Consider the following 27,024-nt stretch of genomic DNA (forward strand, 5'->3'; position numbering starts at 1 on the left):
TCTTCTTTTTACAAAGCGTTGGCCACCTCGTAATGCTTCAGAAAGCAGCATGCTCTAAGGCGGATTATGTCCTTAGATAACACGCATGCAAGAGCTGTGATTGCGCTCGCTCATAAATGTTATCATTCTGATGTCCACACTGTGTTCTCTCTATGACATATAGCTTTTGTTCTATATGTGAGTTCTATGGTGTATTGCGTGGGAGTAGTCGGCACTGTGCCAGGCACCAACGACTCCATTGACGTAAGTGTAAAAATAAGCATTGCGATCTAATGCGTGCTGCGTGTTGATTACCCCGCTGAAGGTATGCATGCGTGCGGCGCCGTATTCTGCTGTAATGCATAAACAGCGCGTTTTTAGACTAAACAAGTTTATATGCACACCTTTCATTACGTAAGTATTAAGTGCTAGCTTGTTAAAAACGGTTACATATGGTCTACATTATGTTTACTCAATGTTTCGATTGTTCTTCTTCCGGAGTTGTTGCCATTTTCTTCTTCCGGAGTTGTTGCACCCCCCCCCCCCCCCCCACCTACCCCCCGCCAAAGAAACAAACAAAATGGCTAACAGTAAGACAACAGACGCGGACGCTACACGTTGCTCCTGGAGCAGAAGTTAGCTGTACCAGTGTAAAGCCGGCAAAGCTTCTTTCCAACCGGGCAGTGTTGCCTCAACTCCAGTTTACACCTTCCAACTCCAGTTTACACCTTCCGCGCGTGCATGATCGCCGTCCCCGTTTCGTTCGGTGTGTACCCCCTCCGCCTCCTAAAACGGTTGCGATGTTGTACCCACTGCTTCGCCCTCTTCTCCCGCGTACTTTACTTAGTTTAGTGGCCTAGCACTAAAACCCTCAATCTCAGGTTTTTCCACTGCTTGTCCGAAGCCTCTCTTCATTGAGATTGCTCAGAAGCGCAACCTTGGTCTGACAAGCTCCACAGGTGGCAGCCATGCCATCGCAGGGCAGTGGCGCCTAGCATAAACGCTGCGCCACTGCAGGAATTTTATGCGGACTCATAGCGGGCTATGAAAGTAAAGTAGTTAATGAACAATTCCACATAAATTGATATTAACCCATTAATGCTATCGCCTCGTACCATTAAGCAGGTGCGGAAGTCTGATTTCCCTAAGCATTTTCTCAAGGTGCTCGGCTTTGAAAACGGAGCCTCGAATCTGAAACAGAAGTGAGAACCGAAGTGCTAGCGCAGGTAATTCGCACTTGGTCCAACCATGCTAAATCGTCCATCAACGTTTTCAGTGGTCGATAATTGCCGTTTTTCCTGTGCCTATTTTCTTGCCAGTGCTTCGCCTCTTCTTCTATTATGACACGTGGACATCTGCAAGACATTTCGCTTAGGTAGGCGACAAACAGCGAGAAACACTACGAGCGAGAAACACTGCCAGTAGTCGCCAGCTACCGATTGCTTAAAGTCAGCCTAACATCCATGAAGCATGGGTTTGAATTCTTTTATATTTACATCTTCCTAGGAGTTTTTTGTGATAAGATAGTTGGTGCAAATCGTTCATGTTGAAAATTGCGCCCTGTGTGCGCTTCAGTTTTCCTGTTCGCTTTTTGTCGTCCAGTGTGAAGATAACGCCGCGAGCGCTCGCGAGATTCTAATGTTGCTCGCGAGATTCTAATTCTAAGATTTCTAATGTTGCGGACGGATAGACTTACCGAAAAACAGAAATGTGCCCCAAGCAAAATTCATATATTGCTGTTAAACACTTGCAGTACGAAAAATGAATGTGCACCATTAAATGGGAATGTGAAGTCACGTGCGATATTAGCAGAAAAATTTGTGTTTGTTTGCTGGTGCTCAATGATTCCGCCAGGCGGCTTTGTCACTTTGCGAAGATAGATGCCGCCAGACGTTGCTGAATTGTGTATAGTCCTGCCCAGCTATTTGAACGTTGCTCAAGATTATTGCGGGTTCTTTCAGCGCCTTCTAGAATGCTCTCGAAGGTCTTTGTCAGCTTTAAACCGAGCGCTGCTGAAAGCGACGGTGCTCCTGTTTTTCCATGAGCACCGAGCAGGCTCCCTGGTATCGCCAACCCGGCGAGTTGGAATTCCTTTGGTTTTTGGGCGCAAGTCAGCCCGGAAAGATATTAGTTTCATTGTCACGACACTCTGATCATCTATGCTATATGCCGTTCATGCCATCACGTGACAACATGCACAGTGCAGAATGTTGTGGAGCAATGTACCGCCAGGGGAGCGTTACAAAATCTTATGGATAAAAGCTTTTCAAAAAGCAGCACATCTTCTCTGCGTAGTGAAATCAAACTTAAACGCAGAAAATGGCAAATAGAAGGCCAGTACTTACCCTGAGCGAGTCTATAATCTTATAATCCATGTTGTAGGTCTGCTTACGCGACTGCAATGACAGAACAAAATAGAGTTTGCAAAAATAGATCAAGCGCATTAATCCCAATCTGCAGCTCGTAAATGACAAAATGGTTGATTTTTAGTGGGAATGCGAAAACGTGCCCCTAAGCAGCAGTAAAGCTTAGTAGGTTGGCTGCCGATGTAGACACTATGTGACGATGTAGAGACGGCAGCGCTACGCAGCCGCAAGGGTTGCCGACGAAACGGCATCCGTTATCCGTCTAACAGTGCCTTATGTAGTATTCCAGGCGGCAATAGACGATATGCGAAATGCGGAACGCCATCTCTCGGCGCTCCGAGAACTAAGTCCTCCTTGTTGGTTTGGTACAGACAACGAAACCGCTGCCCAGCGTTGGGTCAAAACGGCTGCGCTCGTTTGAAAAGTAAAATGCCGATGCAGTGTTGCGCTACCCTCTCCACTGTGAAAAGACACTACGATGCGTGCCAGAACTAGGTGCGTTCCAGCTTTTCGCTTTTCTATTTTTTAACTCCGTCCCAACGTTTTAGTAACACAAAACGCCATGCGAGGTATCATGTGTCAGCACGCGGATCAGTGCGCAGCTTTCGCTTTCTGCGCTGATTTTTGACAAAGCTGTCGAGGTGATTTGCGTTTAAATTAAGATAGGGACCACAGCCTTTGTTGTCTCTGATCAAAATTAGAAGCCGATTTCGTGCATTTATCAACTCTCGGTCGGGCGTGAACATATACTGGGTGTTTCACCTAAGACTTTCTGCAATTTTTAAAAATAAGCTATTTGAATTAGATGCGCGCTTTTTCTGGCATAGCATTGTCAGTGGTGTAGTACATCATAATTCAACTAAGACGTGCTAACTAGCAGGCTTGTTAACCAATATTTAATAGTTACCTTTTAAACTATTACCATTGGTCTCCTTAATTATTGAGAGGCATGCAGCCCACCGTAAGTAATGTCCATATCCGATTTTAGAATTTCGAGAACGCGATTATCCTCGGCGCTGTGGCCCAACAAATCTCGCCTACATCGCGCCAAAATACATGCGGTTTGAGAAGCTTGCAGGCAAAGCAACCTCTCCAGTGAACCTAACTCGTCGAAATAGCCAAAATTTGTTGGGCCACAGCGCCGAGGATAATCGCGTTCTCGAAATTCTAAAACCGGATATGGACATTACTTACGGTGGGCTACATGCCTCTCAATAATTAAGGAGCCCAACGGTAATAGTTTAAAAGTTAACTATTAAATATTGGTTAACAAGCCTGCTAGTTAGCACGGCTTAGTTGAATTATGATGTACTACACCACTGGCAATGCTATGCCAGAAAAAGCGCGCATCTAATTCAAATAGCTTATTTTTAAAAATTGCAGAAAGTCTTAGGTGAAACACCCTGTATAGACGCATACTTGAACAACGTAATAGAGAAGGTAATTTTTTTCAGCGGGCCAATCGCTCGTGCCGTGGCGAAATAAGTTCACTCGAAGAACCATATGCCGATTACTGCTTAGTTTGCTACGTGTTCAGTTAAGTTCTTCCCGTGTTCAATCAGTTTTAGAAGGGCGAGCAAACTCTCTGGACCATACGCATATGTTATGCACGTTAAGGAGTCTTTGTGAAGCAATACACCCTACGTATAAAAACTGAGGTGCGAATGCTTTATTTCTTGAGGATTCCTATGCCTTCGATATCTGCGGCGATGAAAATCTAAAAAAAAGAAGCCAATAATATAGCTACTTTATTATGAAGGAGGGACGCATTTCTAAGCTAGAAAGTACGTGCAACAGTGTTCTGAAAACGTTTCAGGCCATCAGATTTTATTATCGTTGTGGCAAGCTCCAACAGCTTGCTTCGCAACAAAGCCATTTGTCCAAGTTTGGGAGTAAGCTAATTAAATTTCGGAAGCAACCGAACATGGTAATTTCGCCCCTGCACACACAGCTTGACTAGCGCATCGAGTCCGTGCATGCACCTACAGCTGTAGCATCTTTCTCTAATCAAGCCGCCGCGGTGGCTCAGTGCTTATCTGAAAAAAAAGCTGCTTCTTTGCTTACAATATTTTAAATTATATGTGCATGCCTACTTTCCTCTTGTTAATGTCGACTGACTGACTGCGTCTTAAGCAGGACGCGGTTTCAACGAATTGTGGCGAAAATCAACCGACGCCGGGCTCTGAAACGGTGACGTTGAAAACCGCGGATGCGCATTGCACATTACAGTAAAGGAATCGAATTACGCAGCTGGTTGAGGGTCTTGTGTGATTATACTGCAATGCACGAAGCTCCTGGCGTCGGCGCGAACGAAAGTTCGCGCTGTCACAGAAGTTTCTCAACACACGTGCGCACTCAGCGCAAAATAACCGCTCGCTACCCTACCAGATGAATTCGCGTCCACCTGGGAATAAAATAGCCATGATAATGCTTGATGCCTGAACTGGTGCTTTAGTGCGAGCATTAAAACGACAACAGCACACGGTCACGGTTCGACTTTCCAACCCACTTTCGAGTGCCGATTATTGCGATCATCAGCGCCAGACTTCAAGCGAAGCTGAGGACGCGGTAGGAGTAAGCTGGCGCTTATTGAAAGCACCTGCATTTGGTCAAAGATCAGCTGTGAAAACAACGCAGCAGCTGAAGCTTGCCTGTTGAAATTCTACTCGCAAGAAGAAAGTACGCATGGCAAACGATGCACCAGCTCGACGAGCTCGACCGAACCAAGATGGAAACCGGAAGTTGTGGGCCCGGTGTTGCCAGACCGCCAAGCAATTTCGCATATCGTCTATTCAGAGCAAGTCTTTTTGTTCTCCGAAACCGGACGGCACGTTTCAATGAACTGCTTGGACTAAAATCCCGAGTTGTGATTGGCCAGCCACGGCGTGTTCTCTAGGCTACGTGCACGTCTTGCTCCTTCGCGGATTTGTAGAACAGCTACAGGACGCCGAGTGGAACACATCATTACTTTTGCCCCGGGAATTTTCCTGCTGGCATCAACTCACGGCGGTGGGGTAGGGCACACATTTTGTGCCGTGGTTATTTACTGAGGGGGAAGAAAAACAGCACGGAAGGAAAAGATAGCATTATAAAAATGACATGCTCTCTAAAAGGAAGAAAAATAGAGTGAAACAAATCACGTTTTAAACACTCAGCAATGGAGATCCTCGAACCGCCCCCCCCCCCCCTTTTCCCCACAGGCCCAAAGAAAGAACGGAAGCGAACCGCAATCCCAGTTTAACCATGTGAAGGATCTTCAGTGACTACGATGTCAAATGTGCACGTGCCTACAAGCAAGCTCAGACAGCAACTTCTGAGAGTAAAAAACACGCTAGAACGTGCTAGATACTCCGGGGTCATTTACAAAATTTCTTGTCAGGATTGCGACGCAGCCCATATCGGTGAATAAGGCGATAACAGGAGGCGGATTAAGAGACCACAAACACGACGTTGCCAAGGGACACGCCGTATCAAACTCCTAGATACATCACCGAAAGCACACCGATCACACTATCGCCTGGGCTTCAGCTAGCGTCATTGCTACCGAGAAGTCATTATCTTCCCTTCTATTCCTGTGTCATTTCAAAATCAATCAACTCCGGACGCACTTAATTGGACAAGCGGGCCCATGCCTGCAGCATACGCATGCTCATTACAACCACCTTCACGCGTATAAACACGGCCGTTCGGCTGTTTGTTTCCGTATGCGAACAAGGGACACGTAGGCGTCCCGGAACGTCATTTGTTTTACTCCATTTTCCTTCCTTCTAGCGAGTGTGTGGTTTTTATAATATTGTTATTTCCTCGCCAGACGAGCTTTCGCGATACTTCGGAGAAAGAAAAGGATGGCCGCCGGTCGCGGTATTTCGTCCCATTTGAAATGCATAAGTAGAGCCTAGGATTTTTTTCGTGCTACATCATGCTCAGTAGCAGAATCCCTCAGCCAGTGTATCTCACCGCACTTTGGATGAGATGAGGATCGATAGAGCACAATATTCAAGGGACACAACACGAGCGCTAAACTTCCACTGAGCCTAAACTTCTACTGAGCGCTCGTGTTGTGTGCCTTGAATACTGTGGGCTACGAATCCTCATGTTGACTACCCACTAGCCCGAACCCTGACCTTTCTTTGGATAAGGTTGCTGCCTAACTGCTCATCAGGAAAAGTTGCTAGTACGAAGTTCTCTACAGGATCCGCGTACCACGGCTTATGGTGCCGTTTCTCTAGCTTTCTTCTTAAACCTCATCTTGAACTGAATATGGCTCCCTTGCGGGTACTGAATATTTTCAGCAAACTGGCACCAAGATGCGGCGGCGCTGCGGTCTAGTACATGAAGGACTGGCGTGTGACAGACCGCGTCTTTTGCTCAGCTTCCTAAGAGATTCGCGGCACATTCGGACGTTGTTTTCAGAGTATTGCTGTAAAAATATGCCTTAGAGCAGTTAAATGGCTGTTTTCACGCTGATGAAACAGAAGAGCCGCTATGTGTGACTGCGTGAATTACCTGGCGCTAACACACAAAGAGAGAATGGGAACGCAATGGTTCTATGCTGTATTACAACGCTTGCTTACAACAGCCGCGGAGCTTTTATCGGGCACCAAGCATGCGTTTCTAAAAACATGATTCGCCTGGACTAAAAAGTCCTACGTAAACACGAGACGTTTGTGAAGAAATATCGTTGAGCACTCGTCACACATTGGCTCATTTAACATACGAAGGATTTTCTGCCTGGCTGTCCCTTGAATTTCATGCTTTACGACGGCGTGTGTGTTGATATGGAGTTTTGTAGTGCGAAAAGAGGGGGATTCCGGCGATATAATATTTTACGTTGAATTTTATTTCATTCTGATGATTCTTTTTACAGGGTATGGAATGGGCAGAAGCGAATAGATTTGGACGAAAACAATTTTAGCAAAGCGATCTTACTATCAATATGTGCCTACCATTAACACCTTGCTCGGAGAGGACAGTGTGCGAAACAGCGATTTCCCTGTTACTTCTTTCTACCTGCATGCATAGCTTTAAACCTATATTAATTTTTGAACTTGCATAGAGTTGATAAATCTGATGAGCGCGGAAAAACGCTAAGCGGCGGGGATATATATATATATAACTATACACCGAAGCGTGCGTCCTGGCTCCGTAGCCGTTGCTTCGTGTATTGCAATGCAACTGAAAATATCGGCCAGACTCGTCTTGAAAGCCGACCACGTGGTGATGTCGGCGTCGTGCGTTCCGAAGAGAAGCTCGTAACGGCCGTTATATAACAGATGACTTTGTTTAATTAGGCACCGCCATGCCATTTTTTCGATGCTCACCCTTGTTATATGAACCCGACCAGTCCTCAACACTGTGGTATCACCCACCATTAAAAAGAATGGGTTCCCGTTGGCGCAACGCTCGGGCCCAGGGTACCGGCGGCGTTTGAGAAGTGGGACCATGGCTGGAATCTACTGGCGTGGTTGGGGAGGCTTCGTAGTACCAGAGCCAAGTTCAGCATTTGAAAGGAGGTCCTTAAAAAGGAAAATCTGGCGATTTTAATTCACGAAAAGTGAAACTGAGGGAAACGCAGATAACAGCCAGTCCAGACGCTGCAAACACAACTGTCTTAATGTTGCCCTCATAAAGCAGATACATTGTTTCGTATGGTGCCGCTGCATCTTTCTCATCCTAAAACCCTCGACCCAGAGATGAGGCGCGTACGTGATGGTTTCGTGAGTACTTTTTACTGGTGCTCCTTCATTCCCTTCCAGCTGGGCGAATGAATTGGACGAATACGTGGTCCTAGGAGAAAATCTATTTCGTATGTAAACGGAGGTTGTGGCTCAGAAAAACCTAGATCACTCTGCAACGTCCAGCAAAGGTTCAGACGAAGCGTTCGGGCTGCGAGCGAGTTTAACACTTCTGGATCGTCGTCGTCTGTCACCTACACATTTCACAACAGTGAACGAGCGCGGCTGCTACACTACAATTACCTCCGGGTGAAAAAGGAGGCATCCTGTCGACTTAGGAAGCACGCGCGATAGGCGGATCGTAGTAAGGCTTGAGGCGGTCGACGTGCACTGATTTCAGGTCGCGACGGCCCGCATCTTGGGGCAGCGAAAGCGGTTCAGTAATGTAGTTCACGGGAGAGTTCTGGCAGATAGTACGGTACGGGTCTTGGTACATGAAAATGAGTTTCGTGGAGAGGCCGAAACCGGTTGAGGGAACCCAAAGCCACACGAGCGAGTCTGAGGTATACGACGGAAGAGGTCTGGTAGGGGCGCGAAGATGCTTCTGGCGATACTGGTCCTGCGTTGTAGGAGAGCGGGTAAGCTGGCGGCATTTTTTTGATGTGTTCGAGGGTCAGACACTCGGACACATCAGGGCGATGCGGAAGCATGGGATCCATGATACAGGTAGGCTCGCGGCCGTAAAGAAAAAAGAAGGCAGATAAGCCAGTTGTGCATCTGCGTGGCAATGTTATAAGCATACTTTACAATTGGGAGAATGGGGTCCCAATTTAAGTGGCCACCATGTCGCTCAATGTGCGATTGAAAAGTTCAGTCATGCCATCAGTTTGAGGGTGGTAGGCCGTTGTAGAGCGGTGAACAATGCGGCATTGGCGAAGTAGGGCTTCGACGGTGTCTGAGAGGAAGACACGGCCGCGGTCGCTCAGAATTGCCTTAGGGGAACCATGGCGCAGAACGAGGTGATGCAGGATGAAACACGCAACGTCTTGTGCAGACGCTGATGGCAAGGATGAGGTTTCGACGTAGCTGGGGAGGTGATCGACTGCCACTATGACCCAGCGGTGTCGAGCAGCAGTGATGGGAAGGGGCCCGTAGAGATCGATTCAAAAGCGCGATGAATGGGCGCGTGGGTCAAGGCAAGGGCTGCATTGGAGCAATGGAACGGCGAGGAGGGGTTCTGTGGAGTTGGCATTCCAGGCAGGAGAGAACGTACTCTAGGATAAAGCGGTACATTCCCCGCCAGTGAAAGCAGAGTTGATGGCGCTTGTAAGTCTTCACCACACAAGCGTGAGCACACTGGGGGTCGGCCTGGAAAGAGGCGCATATGTCGGAACGTAGGCGCCGAGGAATGGCGAGGAGCAATTTGCGCCTGTCCTGAAGGTAGTTGCGGCGGTAAAGTACGCCGTCCTGTATTGCAAAGTGCTGGGCTTGACAAAGGACAGTCCGGGACGCAGGACGCGTAGATTGTATAGACAGGAGAGCGAGGAAGGAAGCGATCCAGGGGCCCTCGTGTTGTGTTGTTCAGAAGGCATGTCGGCAATATCAAAGGAAGAGGAAACAGTGGGTACGAGAGATGTGGAGTCGAAGTCAAGTGGGAGAGGTGACCTGGATAGTGCGTCGGCATCAGAATGCTTACGACCAGGTCGACAGGCTACTTCAATGTCGTATTCTTGTAAGCGCAACACCCAACGAGCAAGACGGCCAGGGGGGCTTTGAGCGACGACAACCAGCAGAGGGCATGGTGATCGATAACGACAGAGAATGGGGGACCATATATGTAAGGTCGGAACTTTCCAATAGCCCAATTGATTGGCAAGCATACCTTCTCCGTTACGGAATAATTTCGCTCGGCCTATGTCACAGTGCGGTTGCAATATGCAACATGTTCAGCGAAGCCGGGTTTCCATTGTGTCATAATGGCGCAGAGGCCCAGGCCACTGGCATCAGTGTGAATTTCTGAGTTTTCTGCGGTTAATGGCGGAGGATCATAGGGGCCACAAGCAGGCGCCGAAGCGTGGAGAACGCCGAATTTCAGTCTGGTGTACGAGACGAGAGGTCGGGGTCGCCGGCAAGTAGGTTAGTCAGAGGAGACAGGATGGAAGCGAAATTGCGCACGAAGCGGCGAAAATAAGAGCACAGCCCGATGAAGCTACGCAGCACTTTCAGTGAAGTGGGTGGAGGGAAGGACGCCTTCTTCGGAGACGACGTGGCCAAAGAATGTAAGCCGCCAGGCAGCGAAGCAACACTTCTTCAAATCAATTCTTCAAGCACTTATTCACTTTTTGTTGGGCCTGTAAGTCTTGGCAGGTGATAACTGTCATTAAAGGAAGGGTCAAAATGTTTTAGTGCTGCCGGGCACACGAATGCGTTCGTGAGAAGGCGGAGAAGGAGCCGCTAATCCGCCTTCTTAAGACATTTAGACGGGCGAGGGTAAAGGCGATATCTATCTTGAGAGTAGGTTCTAATATCTTTGAAGGTATAGACAGGATTAAAATCGGGTTGCTGATCGGGCACGGTGGAGAAAACAGCCAGCTGAGAGAGCGCTGTGTCTGCTGCCTCGTTTCCTGCCCATCCCTGATGAGCAGGGGCCCATATAAGATAATGGTGTAAGGTAACGAAGAACCAGGTGGGCCATGGGGAGTTTGTCCAATTTAGTGTCTGGCCGGCACCGTACAATGATGAAGAGAGAACATGGAAGTGGCAAAGACTGAATATCTGTCTGGCGTGAGTAGCTATTGCGCGAGCAGCCAGGTTTTATGTGCTGCTTCGAGCCTTATCGTTGCCGCTTTGCCCCATTCGCGTCTCAGTGTACATTTGTTATGCCGCCCTCAGGTGTTAGCTCCCGTTTTCTTGTATCCTTAGCATTGCGCCGTCGAGAGCCTCGATTGTATATCTTGCTCTGCCACTATGTTCTGTGATTTGCCCCTTTGGAAGCGTTCGTTTGGTCCTGATAACGTGGTATCTTTTATGCCGACTGTGGGTGGGCCAGTCGTCAGGCGAGACCACGGCTCGCGGACCTCGTTCCGTGGAAGGCAAGTCCTTCAACATATACCGATTATGCCACCGATTATTGCTCAGATGTCACTGAAGTAGTAGATGTGCGGAAATTTCTAGGCTCTCAAAGTTTTCGTGTTGCATCCATGGACGTCTCTAGGCGGAAGAAGGTGGTGTGGGACGGGTTTCTACAACCACTTTGTGCCTAGCTCCTCAAATTATGCCCTAAGAACTAGCCCACATTCTGGGGTAACAGGAACCGCGGTTCTCGCGGGCTACAACTAGTATACGTCGCTGATAATTTCGACTTTGTTTTGCCAATGACGGAAACCCCACTTGTTTTCTGCCACCAGCATCAGGCATAGCTATACGCCCCGTGCACAGTCTGTAAATGCCAAACGGAAGCGAGTGGCGCCTACTGGAAACAGGTTCCGATTGGCCTTCCTGGCTTCACCATCGCTGCGCATATGATTTAGGAATCCTTATTATTTCTATTGCAACAACAACCGGAAATAATTTAAACTGTTCGATAGTCTTGCGTCCCGCGTCGCAGCTACGAGGACCGACCTATTAGGATTAAGGGCGATACGCTTAACACGGACTTCTGTTCCAATGCCCGGCTTCCACGCGGCCTCATTACAAGCATATCGCCTTTTTTATATTGCATTGCCGTCTTCCGACTCTGCGCTTGGAAGAAGATCCGACAGGTCCCTTTTGTTATCCTCAACTGCGCGTGATGCCTGCCTTGCGTTTCCGATATAGCAGACAGCGACAAAAGCGCCCGCGAGTAATGCTTCGAAGCCAATGTTGTGGCGAACACGCTGAATGAAAATCTACAACGATTTCCACCATCCATACACTATTCCAGAAGGTAGTGAGATGCTGTTAAAGTAAAAAATAAGAACCATTGCTGCTGCTAGCGTGACAGATATTTGAAGCAACAATGGTAGCATCTGATTCCTTCCCTGCTCTGAACGCTTTGTATCCGATTCTCAATATGTGATCACAACAAACTCTAAAGGGCAACCTTTAACATCATTGTGGAATAATAAACAAAAACTTCTAAATGGTAGCTCAAGTTAGCGCGGCAGGCTACTGTAATATTGTAATCAGCAACCTTTTAGTCCCTCAGCTTCTTTCGCCCAGCGCTCTCGTAGGCGCCGAAAGAGCCTCCCTAACATTGGTTTTGTGCGAGTCGCAATGCACGTAGTAAGTATGGGAAGAGAGGCTAGGCTCTAGCACTAAAGAGAACATCGCTTTACTGCTTTATTGGGGTTTAACGTCCCAAAGCAACTCAGGCTATGAGGGACGCCGTATTGAAGGGCTCCGAAAATTTCGACCACCTGGGGTTCTTTAACGTGCACTGACTTCGCACAGTGCACTAGAGAGAACCTTCATTTTACCGAGTTATTATTGCAGACCTCTTAAACGAGCATGCGAAATGCGCTTGTTTTGTTCAATGTAGTTCAAAGTGGTGGCAAAAGATTGGCGCGCATTTATTTCAATGCAACTTTAAGAACATTTGATTTGTTCAGTAGGGGGTGAATTTTACTCTATGGCGCATCGGGCTCCTGCAAGGTAGGAATAAGGTCACTGGTACTGAGAATACCGCACTCATTTTTTCTCTGCGCCGCCGCGTCTCTGATTCGCTTGCCGCTGTCCCGTGGCCAAGCGTCGTTATAATTATTCGCGCGGTTACCCGGTCGTCGGTGCTGAAGCTGGAAGACTGCATGCGCCGCGTGTTGCAGAGTGTGTCCTGCCGCGCTAAGCGTTTTGAAAAAAGCTTCGTCTCTGTGGGGCGCAACCGCTAGGAATGCAGGAAAGTCTTTTTGCCATTCCAAGCGGAAGAGTTACAGCAAAAATGAGAAATTTGACTGCATAATATAAAAGGGACAGATCTGCTCCCACGAGCGACCCATGACTTTGCGAGGTAAGCGTTCACTAAATCTTGTGCTTTGTAGCGCAATACATAGAAAGAGAGGCGCATGGATTCCAAGCCTCGAACGTAATGCATGCCTCATGTCAAAAGCAAAATAGAAATGTGCCGGGTTGGAGAAGCACTAAGATAATGGGGAGATCGGCAAGTACTTTTTTGATAATAAAACTGAAGGTTTGCATGTTCAACTAGTGTTGAATGACCAGAGCGTAAGCAAATTTTCAGTTTTATTATCAGGAAACGAACTAACTTTCCTATATGTCACACAATTCCAGATTTTAGTCCTGGAACCTTGCTTTCACCATGCGTTTTGGTTTTCGAATTTTTATTGCATTTAATATTGTTTGCCTTATTTTCTTCACTATTAATGCCACTCATCAGTTGGTCACCACACTACACTCGGCTGCTAACTTCATAGTATCTTTTACTTTTTTTGCTTTATGTTCTATCATTTGTTGACCTTTCACGTTTTATATCTTCTGACGTTTTTAGCTTTTATGAGTAGTTCCTTGATTTTTATCACTGTGAGTTTTTGCCGTGTCTCTTGTTTGCTATTCTTAATCGCATTTTCTTTGCCTTGGTATGTCAAAAAACAGCTATGCATAATCTGCTGGCTAGTGCCTCCCTTTCATCGGCTGAAAAAAGTTTTTTTCTACATGCCACGCGGTTTTTATGTTTTTTTTTGTATCTTCTGATACGCTTTCGTACGAACATGGTTCTTTCCAAGCATTATACGTCTCTAGTCCTGACGGGAAACTATAAATATGCTGTCCCCGTTTCTTCTGAGATAAAAGTTGACAATTGAGTGATCCCGTCCGTGTTGTCCTCCTTCGAATCTATCCATTTTCTTTTTGATCCGGCTAATCAAAGATCATGGAAGGCCAGCTAGCCCAACAGCAAGTGTTGTTCAATTTTAGCCCGGTGTTTGTTTATAATGGAGTCCTCTGTGGCACGAGCACTCCACGGGATTCCAGGGCAAGACAACCAACGTGCCCTTATCTTTCGCCTTGAACAATACGATAGGCTTTCGCATACGCTTTTGCCGTGGCATCTATGGCGCGAAGGAACATAACATCAGCCTCTCCTGGGACGTTGAAGCGCGCTTAATCGGAATGGTGTACATCGAAAACACCACAGACCACCTCCACTAGAATGTTCAGTTCGTACTCCTATGTATACAAGATATTGTAAATTGTTGACGCATTTTGCACGCGCCATCAACCACTCGGGCACCAGGAGTAGCAAGAAGCTACATAACACGTGCTGTCTAAAAACCAGAACATATTAGCGAAGTTATGGAAACATTCTTTCCGGAAATAATACAATTATTCTTTCGGTTTTTGGAAGGAAAAAGGAAACGTTTTTGCTTCTGAATTTTAGAAAGCCTTGCTAATGCCTGTGACTGCAATCTGCACAGTGTGGTGCTGTTTTCACATGTCCAGCGTACAAGCAGGCTTTTTTACAGTTGGGCAGGAATCTGTTTCTGCTTCCGATATCCATTTGCAATACATTTCGGCGTGACAGAGGTGATCAAGACAAAATGTATTACCCATTTCAAAAGAACTGCCTATTTCACTACACCAGACACCATTGATGTTTAAGCTGTAAATATGCGGTTAGTGTGCCTGGCGATCCTTACTTTGGCGGGAACTCTGTTGTGTATTTACCAAGAAAGCTCTGATGTAACGGGCATGCGCGGTGTCCAGCTCGCAACCTCAGAAACAGTGCCACCGCGTAAATAGGCATTCAGAGACTTAGCAACTGGACATCGTGTGCAGTACACCCGAGAGGGCGTAAATGCGAGAACCTAGAAAGGGCTTAATGCTCGACACTCCGGGAAGCCGTTTCAAAAAGACACCTTCGTTATGAGTTGTGGTATCTGAGTACATAGAACATTGGCCCGCTCTGTCCGTCTCTTTGTGTGGTTTGTGCAAAATGAGCCTGTTTTTACGTTTCGTTAGACAATACTCCAACAAAGAGCCCAGAACAATGTACTGTTAAACTCGCACAATCGCCAGAAAAGTTTTTCGGGGTGCTGATGAAAGATAAAAATTGTTTCCATGCCGACATGGCGCAAGCCAAATGCAAAATGCCTGCAGGTGCGACGAGACTCGCCTGCCTGATCCACTATTATTAAATGCCACCCGAGTGATAGCAAGGCAACGCTCCAAAGTTTTTTCCCGAGAACATACGTCCCGTGAACATTTGCTGCCGACTGTACAAACCTCGGGCAATTTTACAAGCAATAAATTCTTCACAGGTAAAAGCAAGCAACAGAAAACAATTTTAAGCTCACAGTAAGTACAATGTGGAATAGTTAGGCTGCCTTATGCGCGCTATATTATTTCTCAAAAAGCAAAGCTCTGCCCGCACACACTTACTGGATACAGGGACAGCCACGTACGTATACACTTCTCGTAGCACTCCATCAGTTCCTCATTGAAAGTGCCCGAACCCTGTGGTATGGTGAATATGAGAAAAGGGCGAACAGAAGTAAGCCGTACAGTTCTAATGGCTTTGAGGTAGGATTGTATGGTTATATGGCTCGCTCCCCCTGAACAATGTTATGTGCACGATAATCAGCAGCTACAAATACAGGCCAGTTAGCCGCAGCTCGAAACACATGCAATGGTTAAAGGCCCAATATTGCAGCATTTTTCATGCAGCTTGCGGGTCTACATACGAGTCGGGTCTCTTTTACCTTCTCCGGCCAGTTTTATTTTTCCGCACAAGAAACACTTCTCGCAGCGACCTCCGATTACCCTTCCTGCTGCCGCCCCGACCACCCATTGCCACCACACTGCCTAGCGCCATCGTGGCTCCTCGTGTGCAATTTCCGCCATGTTCTTCGTTGTATTCCCATGAGTTGAGTTGCCGGGTTGCGGCTCAGGGAGCCATCGCGCACGCACCCCGAAGCCGGTAGCCTGGCCCTCTTGGTTTTGTGTGTGTTGGCTTTTTGTCGGGGCTCCTTGAGGAGCCGCCATCCCAGCGCCGCCGAAATGGGTTTGTTTTGAGGCAAACGCGGCAGATGGCGGCAACGACGGTTAACCGCAAGGAGGAGGCCCGGCCTTGCAAGGCCGCGTTCTGACCACAAGACGCGGCCGATGCGCGGGCCCCTGGGGCTTCTAGTGGGGGTCGGGTGTAAATTTATTGGTTTCGACGGTACAACGCGTGACAGACGGGATGCCCCAAAGACGAGCGGCGAAGGGGGAGAGTGCGACCGGCGGAGTGCGCGCGGTTCGGGCTGAGTGTTCGCTTTCCCTATGCCGCCGGTGGCGTTTTTGTTTGGTTGGTTTGTGGGGTTTAACGTCCCAAAGCGACTAAGGCTATGAGAGACGCCGTAGTGGAGGGCTCCGGAAATTTCGACCACCTGGGGTTCTTTAACGTGCACTGACATCGCACAGTACACGGGCCTCGAATTTCTCCTCCAAAGAAATTCCACCGCCGCGGCCGGGATCGAACCCGCGTCTTTCGGGACAGCAGCCGAGCACCATAGCCACTGAGCCACCGCGGCGGCGGTGGCGTTTTTGTGTGTTTGTGTGTGTCGGTGCTGTAACCAAGGGGAAATGCGTAACGTCTTCGTGGAATTCGCGCGGTGCTCGCGTAAACAACAACCCCGTGAGCACTGGCGTGCTATTGGCTCCTTCAATTTGAACAAAATTCTCCTGATTGGCTCCGACAAGCCCATTTCCTATTGGTTACAAAAATGGTCCCCAGAATGCTGGGAAAGTGCAATTAAGGGCGAGTTTTTGGTGCGAAACGGGAGAGAGATCAGAGATTGGACCGGGGGAGACCGGCGGAGATCAGACCGGGTGGGGGGGGGGGGGGGGGGGGGGACTTGGAGATCGGAGCTCGAGGGAGTCCGAAGAGACCGGCCGGCACCGCAGCGGAGACCGAGCGAGGTCTGAGAGAGGGTTCGGAGAAGTCGCTGATGAGCGCTCGTGAATAAACTACATAGTCCCGAAGAAGTGTCCTGTCTGTTCCGCAACGTGTCGCCGGATCACCGAACCATTAGAGGACATCAAGATCATCGAAATTAACTCCATTCGTATCGAAATTTTTTAGTGTAGGTAGCTTGGACTTGTCTGCTGCTGCAATTCATTCCCTGTCCAAGACCACTTATTCCTCTTCGATTCCGCGAAGATATTTCTTCTTCGATAAAGTTTACGTACTCCTCCTCCCATGAATATTCTGTACACAAGGACCATACACGCCGCGTACCATAGTGCCACGATAGGTGTGTGCGGGTTATAGAGTTCGACGTCGCGCAGCGGTCCATTCGTGTGGCGGTGCTCATGATACTCGTGCATGGCCTCAGGGATTGGACGTCGTGACAGGGCCCACGCAAGTTCAGAAAACATGGCCTTTATGCCTAACCTCTGAGGCCCAGTCTCATACCTTGCTCTCATCCCTGTCATGCTCTGAGATACGGCGCTATTTTATATCTCTCGTTATCAACAGCAAGCGGTTGTTTTCCTGTGCACATAACATGACAATGTTTAAATTAATACACTTACTTCGTGTTGCCACTCCACAAAGGAAGATCAATGTTGCGTCTTTTAACAGATTCTGCAAAAGCAGCGCTTCGTTTTTTCTGCAATTGCGCATATTCGTTAAAATATTCGATTCATATCCGATTCCATTTTTAGCGAAACTATTCGTTTGGTTTGGTTTGGTTTATGGGGTTTAACGTCCCAAAGCGACTCAGGGTATGAGAGACGCTGTAGTGAAGGGCTACGGAAGTTTCGACTACCTGGGGTTCTTTAACGTGCACTGACGTCGCACAGTACACGGGCCTCTACAATTTATCCTGCAAAGAAGTTCCGCCACCGCGGCCGGGATCGAACCCGCATCTTTTGGGTCAGCAGCTGAGCACCATAACCTCTGAGCCACCGCGGCGGCATAGCGAAACTATTCGAATTCTATTCGGTAGCAAAGCAGAACTATTCGTATCGAATTCAGTTTGGAAAAATTACTATTCGCCGTCCATTAAAAAACTGCGGTGGATCCCTAAATCATTTACCAAATGTGCTTTCAGTCTATTGAGGAAATCCTTTCTCAATTGCAGCTGGGTGTGAGGGCTTTGCTAGTGTGGATGGGGGGGGGGGGGGGGTTAAAATTTGCACGTCCCACATTGTACATAGAACACATGACGCAAGTAGAAGTAAAGAGAATATATAAGAGTAAAAGGTGCCCCGGAAACTGTCATTCTCTTGCGCTGATTGCCGGTGGACAATCTGAAGAATTCTATCCTCTGGTTATCAACGCCGTGAATCAGGAAGAATTAATCTTTGTGCAAGGTCCTCAAACTGTGTCCCAGTTGGAGCAGCATATCAGGTACACCGCTTAAAAAGTGTACACGACCTACTGCAGCATTTGCCGCAGTGAACTGGCAGGGTAATCCCTCCTGCGACCGCAACAATGTCCGGCGCCGAAATCTATTCCCATTGCCCTAATAAAATGTCATGCCGACAGGTTCGTCGAACGCCGGCCGATAATGTCGGGGCTGTATTTTCGCCTCGCAGCTCCGTCACCAGCCTGGGCGCGGCACCTATGGAGGGGGCTTGATTACAAGGCGACATTACTTTTACCTGCCCGGGCAGCGCATCTCTCCATCTAGCGTTGCGTTTGACCCAGCCCTTCAGTGCCATGGTTAAGCATGCACGGAGGTTGTACTAATGATTATACACTGCATAATACATATAGGTCATACAACAGAAAATAAGAGAACTTCTTGCTGGGCTTGCTGTTAATTCATTGTAAAAGTAAAGGCGCCAAAAAACCACACACACACACAAGACAAGAGAACGGGACAGGCGCTATGTCCCGTTCTCTTGTCTTGTGTGTGTGTGTGGTTTTTTGGCGCCTTTACTTTTACAACAGAAAATAAAATGGATCAGAATTACACAAGAGAAAGCAGGGCTACCCAACTGCGCTCCTGCAGGAACGGCAAGGCATTCCGGTCGGCGGCTGTTTGAAAAGTGACGCAACTACAGTGCATGTAGCACGTGCAAGAGGGTAACAAATGGCGTCTCTAGGATTGATGAGATAGCCACAGGAGTGGATTGGGTTTTTGTCCGCAATGGCTAAATGCAAATTAGTGAGAAAGACTCAGTATAGAATTTATACTTCGTATAACCCGTGATAGGACTTTCTTCCTCTGCTTACCTCGTTTTGTGACTATTAAGTAACTTTATTAACGTCAGGGCGACTACATCCAATAACTGATCCTAGTAATTAAAAAACTGTTTATCTTGGTTTGTGCGTGAGTATGTCCTCCTGGCTGCAACGCTCCGCCACTTAGATCCTCGTCCCCTTACAGAGGCCATGATTCTGGGTCCTTGGACTAAACCTCCCATCGCAGAGGACCGCTGAGATGGCTCTTCAAAATTCTTGAAAGACTCAGGATTGAGTTCATAGTAGTAAACTTTCAGAGTGTGCCCAGTGTACCCTATTAGTTACGGACTACGTACACATGAAGAAGCCATCTAACTTCCTCTTTGCCCATTCTATCTCTCCCTTCGTTCCCCTTCCCACGTGTAGCGTATCATACTGGGAGCCACCTGGTTAACCTCTCTGTCTTCCTGTTCATCATTCCCTCTCTCTCTTTGTACTTCAGGCAACTTTTGTACACTTCCAAGTGCCTTGTAAAAAAAGTTACAATTTCAGGCATACAAAAGTCATAATAAGACTAAAAATTGTAGAAAAATGATAACTCGATATTGCTTACATTCTTCTTGCCCTCAGTCAACGCGTGGCAAAGTCTGACAAAAGCACATATTCGGGGTACCTCCTGAAAAGAGGAATAAGCGTAAAAGCATGTTTGGGTAATCAATATTTCAGACTTCAGCCTACGAGCAAGACAAGCAATACGGACGATACTATTCGTTTAAGATGGGCGCCTAAACAACATGGCGTATACGTGTGGGCAGAGCTATATAAACTGAGTGTAAATCTGGCCACAAAATATTCTGCAGAAATTTGTGATTTCTCAATCTGGGGACTAGATCTAGAGGAAAAAGCTTTAACCTTAGCAGTTTAAATAGTTTGAAGAGGCAATTAAATGAGGAATAAAACTCAATGGTACTTGCACAGTGATATTGTGGCACACCAAGTGCACCTAAAAGTCAACCTTGCCACGTTATTTGTGATTTTTTTGTTCATTCATTTTATTTTCTTACATCATATCCAGTTATGATACATTCTGCGCAACTAAAGGATCTTCTGGCTTGTATTTTGGCATAGACAGCCGTTGACGCATCGTGTTGAAGGAGCATAGCGTGACAAAAACATCTGGCACGTGTGCACAATAATAGATTGTCCTTAAATGCACAGCAAACATTAACTTTATCTGCCCCCAAAAGTAAAGTATATGCAGCTGAACATAAAATTTTTCAGACGGAACTCCTACCCAACGTTGGAATTCTCAGTTTGTAGAAAGCCTGAGCTGCTACCGTTATCTTTTTGCAGACATACTGAACATAGTATTTCTATGACTGGAATTGTTTCCTATGACAGCAAGGTTCTATAACACGAACGAACTATGTTGACAGGGCAAAGCGCTGATTACAAACCCAGGATTTGATTGACAGACGATTTGCTTGTACATAGCAGCTGCTCTTATCCACAAAATGACAAAAAGAAATCGCATACGTGCATGTGAAATCAACTGAGACACTGTGAACCTGCGAAGTAAACTGCATAATTCCAGTGCTATTGCTGCGCAAGATATTTCAATCCCTTGCTTTGAGAGCAAAATTGAGGCACTGCTGTCACACGTTGTGCGAGATTTTAGAGCGCAGTTCTTAAGTGCCTGTTAGAGGTTGAGCCGCGTCACCGCCGTCAGTGCAACCGAGCCAAACCTTAAATAAATGAATTAATAAAAATAACCTTTGCCGCGACTGAGATTCGACAAAGATATTAGAAAATGCCCCGAAATACATCTAAAAAAGACAGAGCTGCATGGCACTAGACGGGCAGTAAGGCTGAGCACTTCACCAAGAGTGTGCCGCTCCGCTTCCAAGTTGGTCCGTTTGTACACAGTTCGCTCAACAATCATTCGGCAATAATGAGATTTAGTAAAAACAACTGATTCAAAGTGCCGGTTCATCATTAAGATTTATCATATACTGTGTACTCCAATCAGAAAAAGTATATCAATTGGTTCATCAACGTATTGCACTGTGGCTACGTATCGAATGGTATGAGAAGTCAAATAAGTTCGCGTTTTCAATGTCGGCTGCAAGATATCTTAGAACAGAATGTAGGCCTTGAAAGTGACGAATCAATGTGAAATCATTTCAGAAATATCGCACAGGCAAGAACATGCCCCTTATCACAAGTCAAGTCTACGCTGGCAATGTTTCCCTACGTAACTTGTCGAAGAGAGTGTTAGTGCTTGGTAAAAGTGATATTATTAGCACTCGCGCAAGGACAACATGTCCTGGCAACCAAAACAACATCCAGCGCTAAATAGGGGATCTTGCACATGGAATGGAATCTTCTAGTTCTGCTTAAGTTAAAGGGCCACTTATTGTTGTGTACTCATCCTCTGAACGGGCTTCACAAGCTTCGCAAGGGGATGACGCGCGCCACACCATCGGCATCTGATGCTTGAGAGGAAGCGGAAAACGAAGAAGCGTAGAATTGCTCGAATTCCGATATTATCAAATCTGTGCTGCATAGTCACCAAGGCAGTACAACAAAAAGTGCTGATATTATCTTTGCGACCACATGATGGCACTCACCATGCAAAGCCTGACTAGTCGATTCCTAAGGGTGCAAGGTAAAACTGGCGCGCGAGCGAATACGGGCAGCCCTCCAGAGCTGCGCGTCAAATGTTGAAGCTGGCACTTAACACCAGCGATTAACTCTGAGTACAAACCAGCAGCGTCAAAGTCAATACCATATAGATAAAAAAGGGGCTTCCGTAACTGCTTCTCTTCAGCTTTTTTAAACTATTACATAACCGAGCCAACTTCAATTGCTATGCTTCGTACCTCCTGTTTAAACATCCCCCGAACCCATGTAAATGAATCCCCCTCGAAAAACAAATGGAAGGCTTATCTCGCCTCGTTTATTAAAGCTGATAGTGAGCTTTCGAGCTATGTTACTAGAACATTGTGGAACAATGTAGACTCGGCTCCGCCTGGATGCGATCAATCGCGAAAACTCTGGCCGCGTCGTGCACCGCCAATAAAGCAGTAAGGCCGCGCGCCGGCAGCTTTGAGGAATCAACAAAAAACACAAAACAAAGATTAATGGAAATATTACAAGGCATTTACAAAGACATTAACTAATAAAATCTGAGCAGCCTTCCACTTCAGTCAACTAAAGCAGCAGGCCGGCTTTAGTAACGGCTAGTTGAGAATGGACCATGTTCCCACCATTATTGAAGGGTTAAAGAATTACGCAGAATATAACCAACAACTGCATGCAGATTACGAGAAAGCATTCGGCTCGGCGCAGCGTCCGGGGCAATACGGCTATTGCGGGAAAAATATGCAGAAGAGTCGTATGTAAAAGTACTGGAAAGCACGTATAAGAGTTGCAAATAGAAAGCAATAGAACCCCCAATAAGAAAAGAATTCAGCCAGGCAAACACGCTCTCTCCAGTAATATTCACTGCATGTTTGCAAGTACTACTCAGTAATCTTGACTGTCAGGGAATGGGGAAAGAAGTTAATGGTTAACAGCAAAATAATCTGTGATTCGCTGATGATATTATGTTGCTAAGTAACTGAAAGAACGAATAGCAAGGTATCATCGAGGAAGAGGCTAACAAGAACGGTGGGTTTGAAAATTTACAAGTATAAAACTAGTCTTCAACAGTCTCATTCACGTCACAAAAAGCAGCGAAGCGTTCGAATTCGCAGGAGAATACATGTTCTAAGGGCAGGTAATGGCGACAGATCCCGACCATGAGTGGTCCGGATTTCCCTGATTCTCAGGACTGGCTTACAAAATACCATGCGCTGATTGGCATCAAGTTTACGCTGGCCGAACAGGAAAGTTTTCAAGGTGGTTCAGGGGCCAGGAACGTGCAGTTAGGAATAAAAGTCGCAGACAAACGCCATAGACGACAATGCTCAGCATGTAACTGAAAAGATTTACTGGCACATTATCATTACCGTGGACAGTGACATTCCTGTAGCTGCTCGAAACACTAATGATGCTCTCAACGCAAGCTATGATGAACCACACAAAAAGGGAATATGTCGGCCCTTTACTCACGCCCATTCAGGTGTTGCATCGATAAGTGGCGAAGGTGTCTTGTCGTACTCAGTGATTAAGTAACCGGTACGCGGTTCCGAAGCGTCTATCCATCGTCAGAGTAGGTCAGTGACCGCGGTTGACTTTGGAACACCGTACTGATTGGTGATATCAATGCCAAGGTAGGAAGAAAGTAGGCTGAAGGCCAAGCAGTGAGTGAAAATGGCATATTTTTTTAGGAACAGCAAGCAGGAGTTGATTGTGTTAAGGCGGAGACTTGGGCAAGTTGGTACATCATATATAAGTAAAACAGCGCTAGACACGGGACGAAGCAAGAACAACACAGCACAAGGCGCTACTAGCAACAGGAGTTTTATTCCGCTAGAAGCGAAATATACATCGGGAAAGTAAAAAAAATATAAAGATAAACAGTACAGACACTCAGATACATAAAGTGCAGTCATTACAGGTGCATGGAAAAGTCACATGGTTAGATAGCGAATTTCTTTGTCAAGTAGCTTAATGGATGGCTTGCTGACGCAGTTCTGTCCTCTCTGTTGAATGATTAGTGCCTCGAAGACTTCTCCTGCTCTTTTTTATCTATATTTCTTAAGAACGCTCGCGCGGTCCAAGAAAGGTGTGCAGTTTTTTGACTGGCAGTTTTTGAAGTGTATGGCTAGATTGCTGCCAGTTCCTGTAGAATCTAATCTGGAGTGCTCGCTTAGACTGGTGTTAAGACAGCGGCCTGTTTGACCGACGTACGTTTTACCACACGAGAGCGGCACGTCATAGACCACGCCGCACTGACAGTCAGTGTAGCGTCCTTGATGGTTGATGCCACACGGGGCGTGCGATGGTTCGTCATTGTTGACGCGCTGGCACAAGGCACTGAGTTTGTTGGGTGCAGAAAAGACCACTCGAATGCCAACGCGTCCCGCACACTTTTTGACCCGATGGGACAGTTTGTGAATATAGGGTATGACGGTCGTCTTAGACGTTAGATTATCAAGTCGCCTGGTCTTCTTCGCATCCTCTGCACATGGCAAGCTCGTAAAGCGTGGGATAGTTAAAGCGGCACTTAAGAAAGCCATTGGCAGGTCTTGCCCTGATGAGATGTTTCCAAGTGTGCAATCCCAGGCCGAGAGACTGTTGGGCGCAGGTTTTCCCAGCCCTGTGGTCATGGCTGTGGCAGAGTCCCTTCTGAGGGAAGTGCAGAATGCGAAGAAGACCAGGCGACTTGATAATCTAACGTCTAAGCCAACCGTCATACCCTAAATTCACAAACTGTCCCATCGGGTCAAAAAGTGCGCGGGACGCGTTAGCATTCGAGTGGTCTTTTCTGCACCCAACAAACTCCGTGCCTTGTGCCAGCGCGTCAACAATGACGAACCATCGCACGCCCCGTGTGGCATCAACCATCAAGGACGCTACACTGACTGTCAGTGCGGCATGGTCTGTGACGTGCCGCTCTCGTGTGGTAAAACGTACGTCGGGCAAACAAGCCGCTATCTTAACACCAGACTAAGCGAGCACGCCAATTACATTCTACAGGAACTGGCAGAAATCTAGCCATACACTGCAAAAACTGCCAGTAAAAAAACTGCACACCTTTCTTGAACCGCACGAACGTTATTAAGAAATATAGATCAAAAAGAGTAAGGGAAGTCTTCGAGGCACTAATTGTTTCGTCTCGTTGTCCAGTGAAGTGACGCATGCCAGTGTGAAGGGAACAATGCCGTGCTGTTTATTCAGCGAGCATATTTAAAGAGAAATAGTGGCAAGGGGGTTAAGAAAGAGGGGACACAATATCAAGTCAGGGCGAGGGCACAGCGCTATCTTGCGCACGCAGGTTGCGATACGATACAAGGTTGCGATACGATACATCCTCCTCCGTCACAGTTTTTCGCAGCACATTTAACGCTGGTGGCTGATTTGCTTGAAGTTCTCGTCGTAATGAAGGCGGTCAAGCGGCTTTCTCACACGTGCGGACCGGCGGGGTTGCTGGGGCGCCGGACTGGTGTCTCTGGTCGGCATAACCGGAGCCGCTGGTGCCGGTGGTAGGGTTGACGACTCTTCCCGGGCTAAAATGCTGTCATCGCTAGATTCATCGCTGTCTGAGGTCTCAGTGTCAAACTTCTCCTTTGTTGCCAGTAAATGTTGTCGATTGCGCCGCAACGTCTTGCCATCATTGGTTTGCACGTAGTAGGAGCAGGAGCTGCCGCTGCAGTTACCTTGGCCTTGCGATCCCACGTTGTCCCCTTAATGCGCACGACGTCGTCTTTTTGAAGTGGGGCCAGGCATCGGGTGGCGTGACTCGCCTGCTCATGTTTCTTGACCCGTGTAACAGCCTGACGTCGAAAGTCTGGCAAAGTCGTGCGCAGGGTCCTCCCTTGGAGCAGTTCGCCGGGCGACCGGCCGTCTTCCAATGGGCTTGATCTGTAATTGAGCATACCAAGCCAAAAGTTTTCATTCGCCTCTGTGGTTTTCTTGAGGATACGCTTTACTACTTGCACTCCCTTTTCGGCCAGCCCATTGGACCGAGGAAACATCTGGCTTGACGTAACATGTTTGAAGTCGTACAGCTCAGCGAAAAGAGCGAACTCATGGCTGGAGAACTGTGGGCCATTATCTGTGCATACCTCCATCGGGATTCCGAATCGTGAAAACATGGCCCCAAGTTTTTCGATGACGCCGGATGCCGTTTGGTCGCAGAGCTCCTCGACATCTGGAAAATTCGACATGGCATCGTAAGCAATGAGGTAGTATTTTCCGCCATATTGAAATATGTCGACACCAACGCGGTACCAGGCTTGGGTTGGAGTGGCGCGGAGCATCAGTGGCTCTGATGGTTGGTTATAAGCATACTTTCTGCAGGTTGAACAACCCTCAATCATCGATGCAACGTCACTGTTGATGTTTGGCCAGTACACCAGCTGCCTTGCCCTTGCTCTGCACTTCGCAATGCCAAGATGCCCAGCATGAATGCGTTTCAATGTCTCGGCCCGCATGCTTCGAGGTATAACGACCTTCGTTCCTTTAAACAGTATTCCACCCACTACTGAAAGTTCAGCAGCCACAGATTTGAGCGGACCTTCAACCGTGACCCCGTCTGCGAGGTTCTGCATCACCACTTTGAGATAGGTATCAGCTCCCGTCTCACGCGCAAGTAGTGCAGCTGTTCTGTCACTCACCAGTGCAGACAAAATGCTGATGGCATGGACTTCAACATCTTCTGTCTCCGAGTGGCTGATGTCAGCAGGACCCGCCGACCTTGAGAGCATGTCTGCCAACTGCATCTTTTTACCCGGAACAAATGTTAGAGCGTAATCATATTTCAACAGTCTCAGGAAAAACCGCTGCAATCTCGGCGGCATGTCTGCTATGGCCTTTTTTGATATATTTATTAGCGGCTGATGGTCACTTTCAAGCAAGACTGGGCGACCGTATGTGAAGTGGTCAAACTTCTCACAGCCAAATACGAGAGCCATCGCTTCTTTTTCGATCTGTGAATAGCGCTGTTCACACTCTGTCAGTGTTTTCGACGCGTAAGCGACTGGCCTCCAATTTACGCCGTGCCGCTGTAGCAGAGCTGAACCGATGCCGTTCTGTGACGCGTCTGACGTCACTTTTGTTTCTTTCTGTGGGTCAAAAATTGCGAGTAATGGTGCCTTGGTGAGCGCGTCGCATATATCTTTCCACTCTCTCTCGTGATTGGCCGTCCATTCGAATAAAACATTTTTCTTTAGAAGAGAGCGGAGAATTGGTGTTCGCAGAGCTAGGGATGGCAAGTACTTGCTGAAGT

At 47.4% G+C, this 27,024-nt stretch overlaps 1 protein-coding gene across 1 annotated transcript; it reads right to left on the reverse strand.

Annotated features, from left to right (window-relative positions):
* Positions 1–903: 903 nt before the first annotated feature.
* Positions 904–26,518, reverse strand: LOC149362476 (uncharacterized). Its single transcript, XM_089568310.1, has 5 exons — positions 26,414–26,518; positions 25,862–25,947; positions 25,406–25,658; positions 2,325–2,375; positions 904–990 (listed from the first exon to the last, which is right to left on the reverse strand). Exons 1-5 carry the CDS (start codon positions 26,516–26,518, stop codon positions 904–906), a joined length of 582 nt encoding a protein of 193 aa, XP_089424436.1.
* Between the last annotated feature and the right edge of the window lie 506 nt (positions 26,519–27,024).

This window comes from Amblyomma mixtum, chromosome 2 (assembly GCF_055824585.1).
Source record: "Amblyomma mixtum isolate Tamu chromosome 2, ASM5582458v1, whole genome shotgun sequence".
Taxonomy (NCBI): domain Eukaryota; kingdom Metazoa; phylum Arthropoda; class Arachnida; order Ixodida; family Ixodidae; genus Amblyomma; species Amblyomma mixtum.

Excerpts from the sequence above, each read along its gene's own strand:
- LOC149362476 (XM_089568310.1), bottom strand. The coding sequence starts at position 26,518 with ATGCAGTTGGCAGACATGCTCTCAAGGTCGGCGGGTCCTGCTGACATC. Across the intron at positions 2,376-25,405 it reads CTACGTGCAAACCAATGATG|TCGCGTAAGCAGACCTACAA; the intron begins GCAAGACGTTGC and ends CTGTCATTGCAG. Across the intron at positions 991-2,324 it reads AGATTATAGACTCGCTCAGG|TGGCGCAGCGTTTATGCTAG; the intron begins GTAAGTACTGGC and ends AAATTCCTGCAG.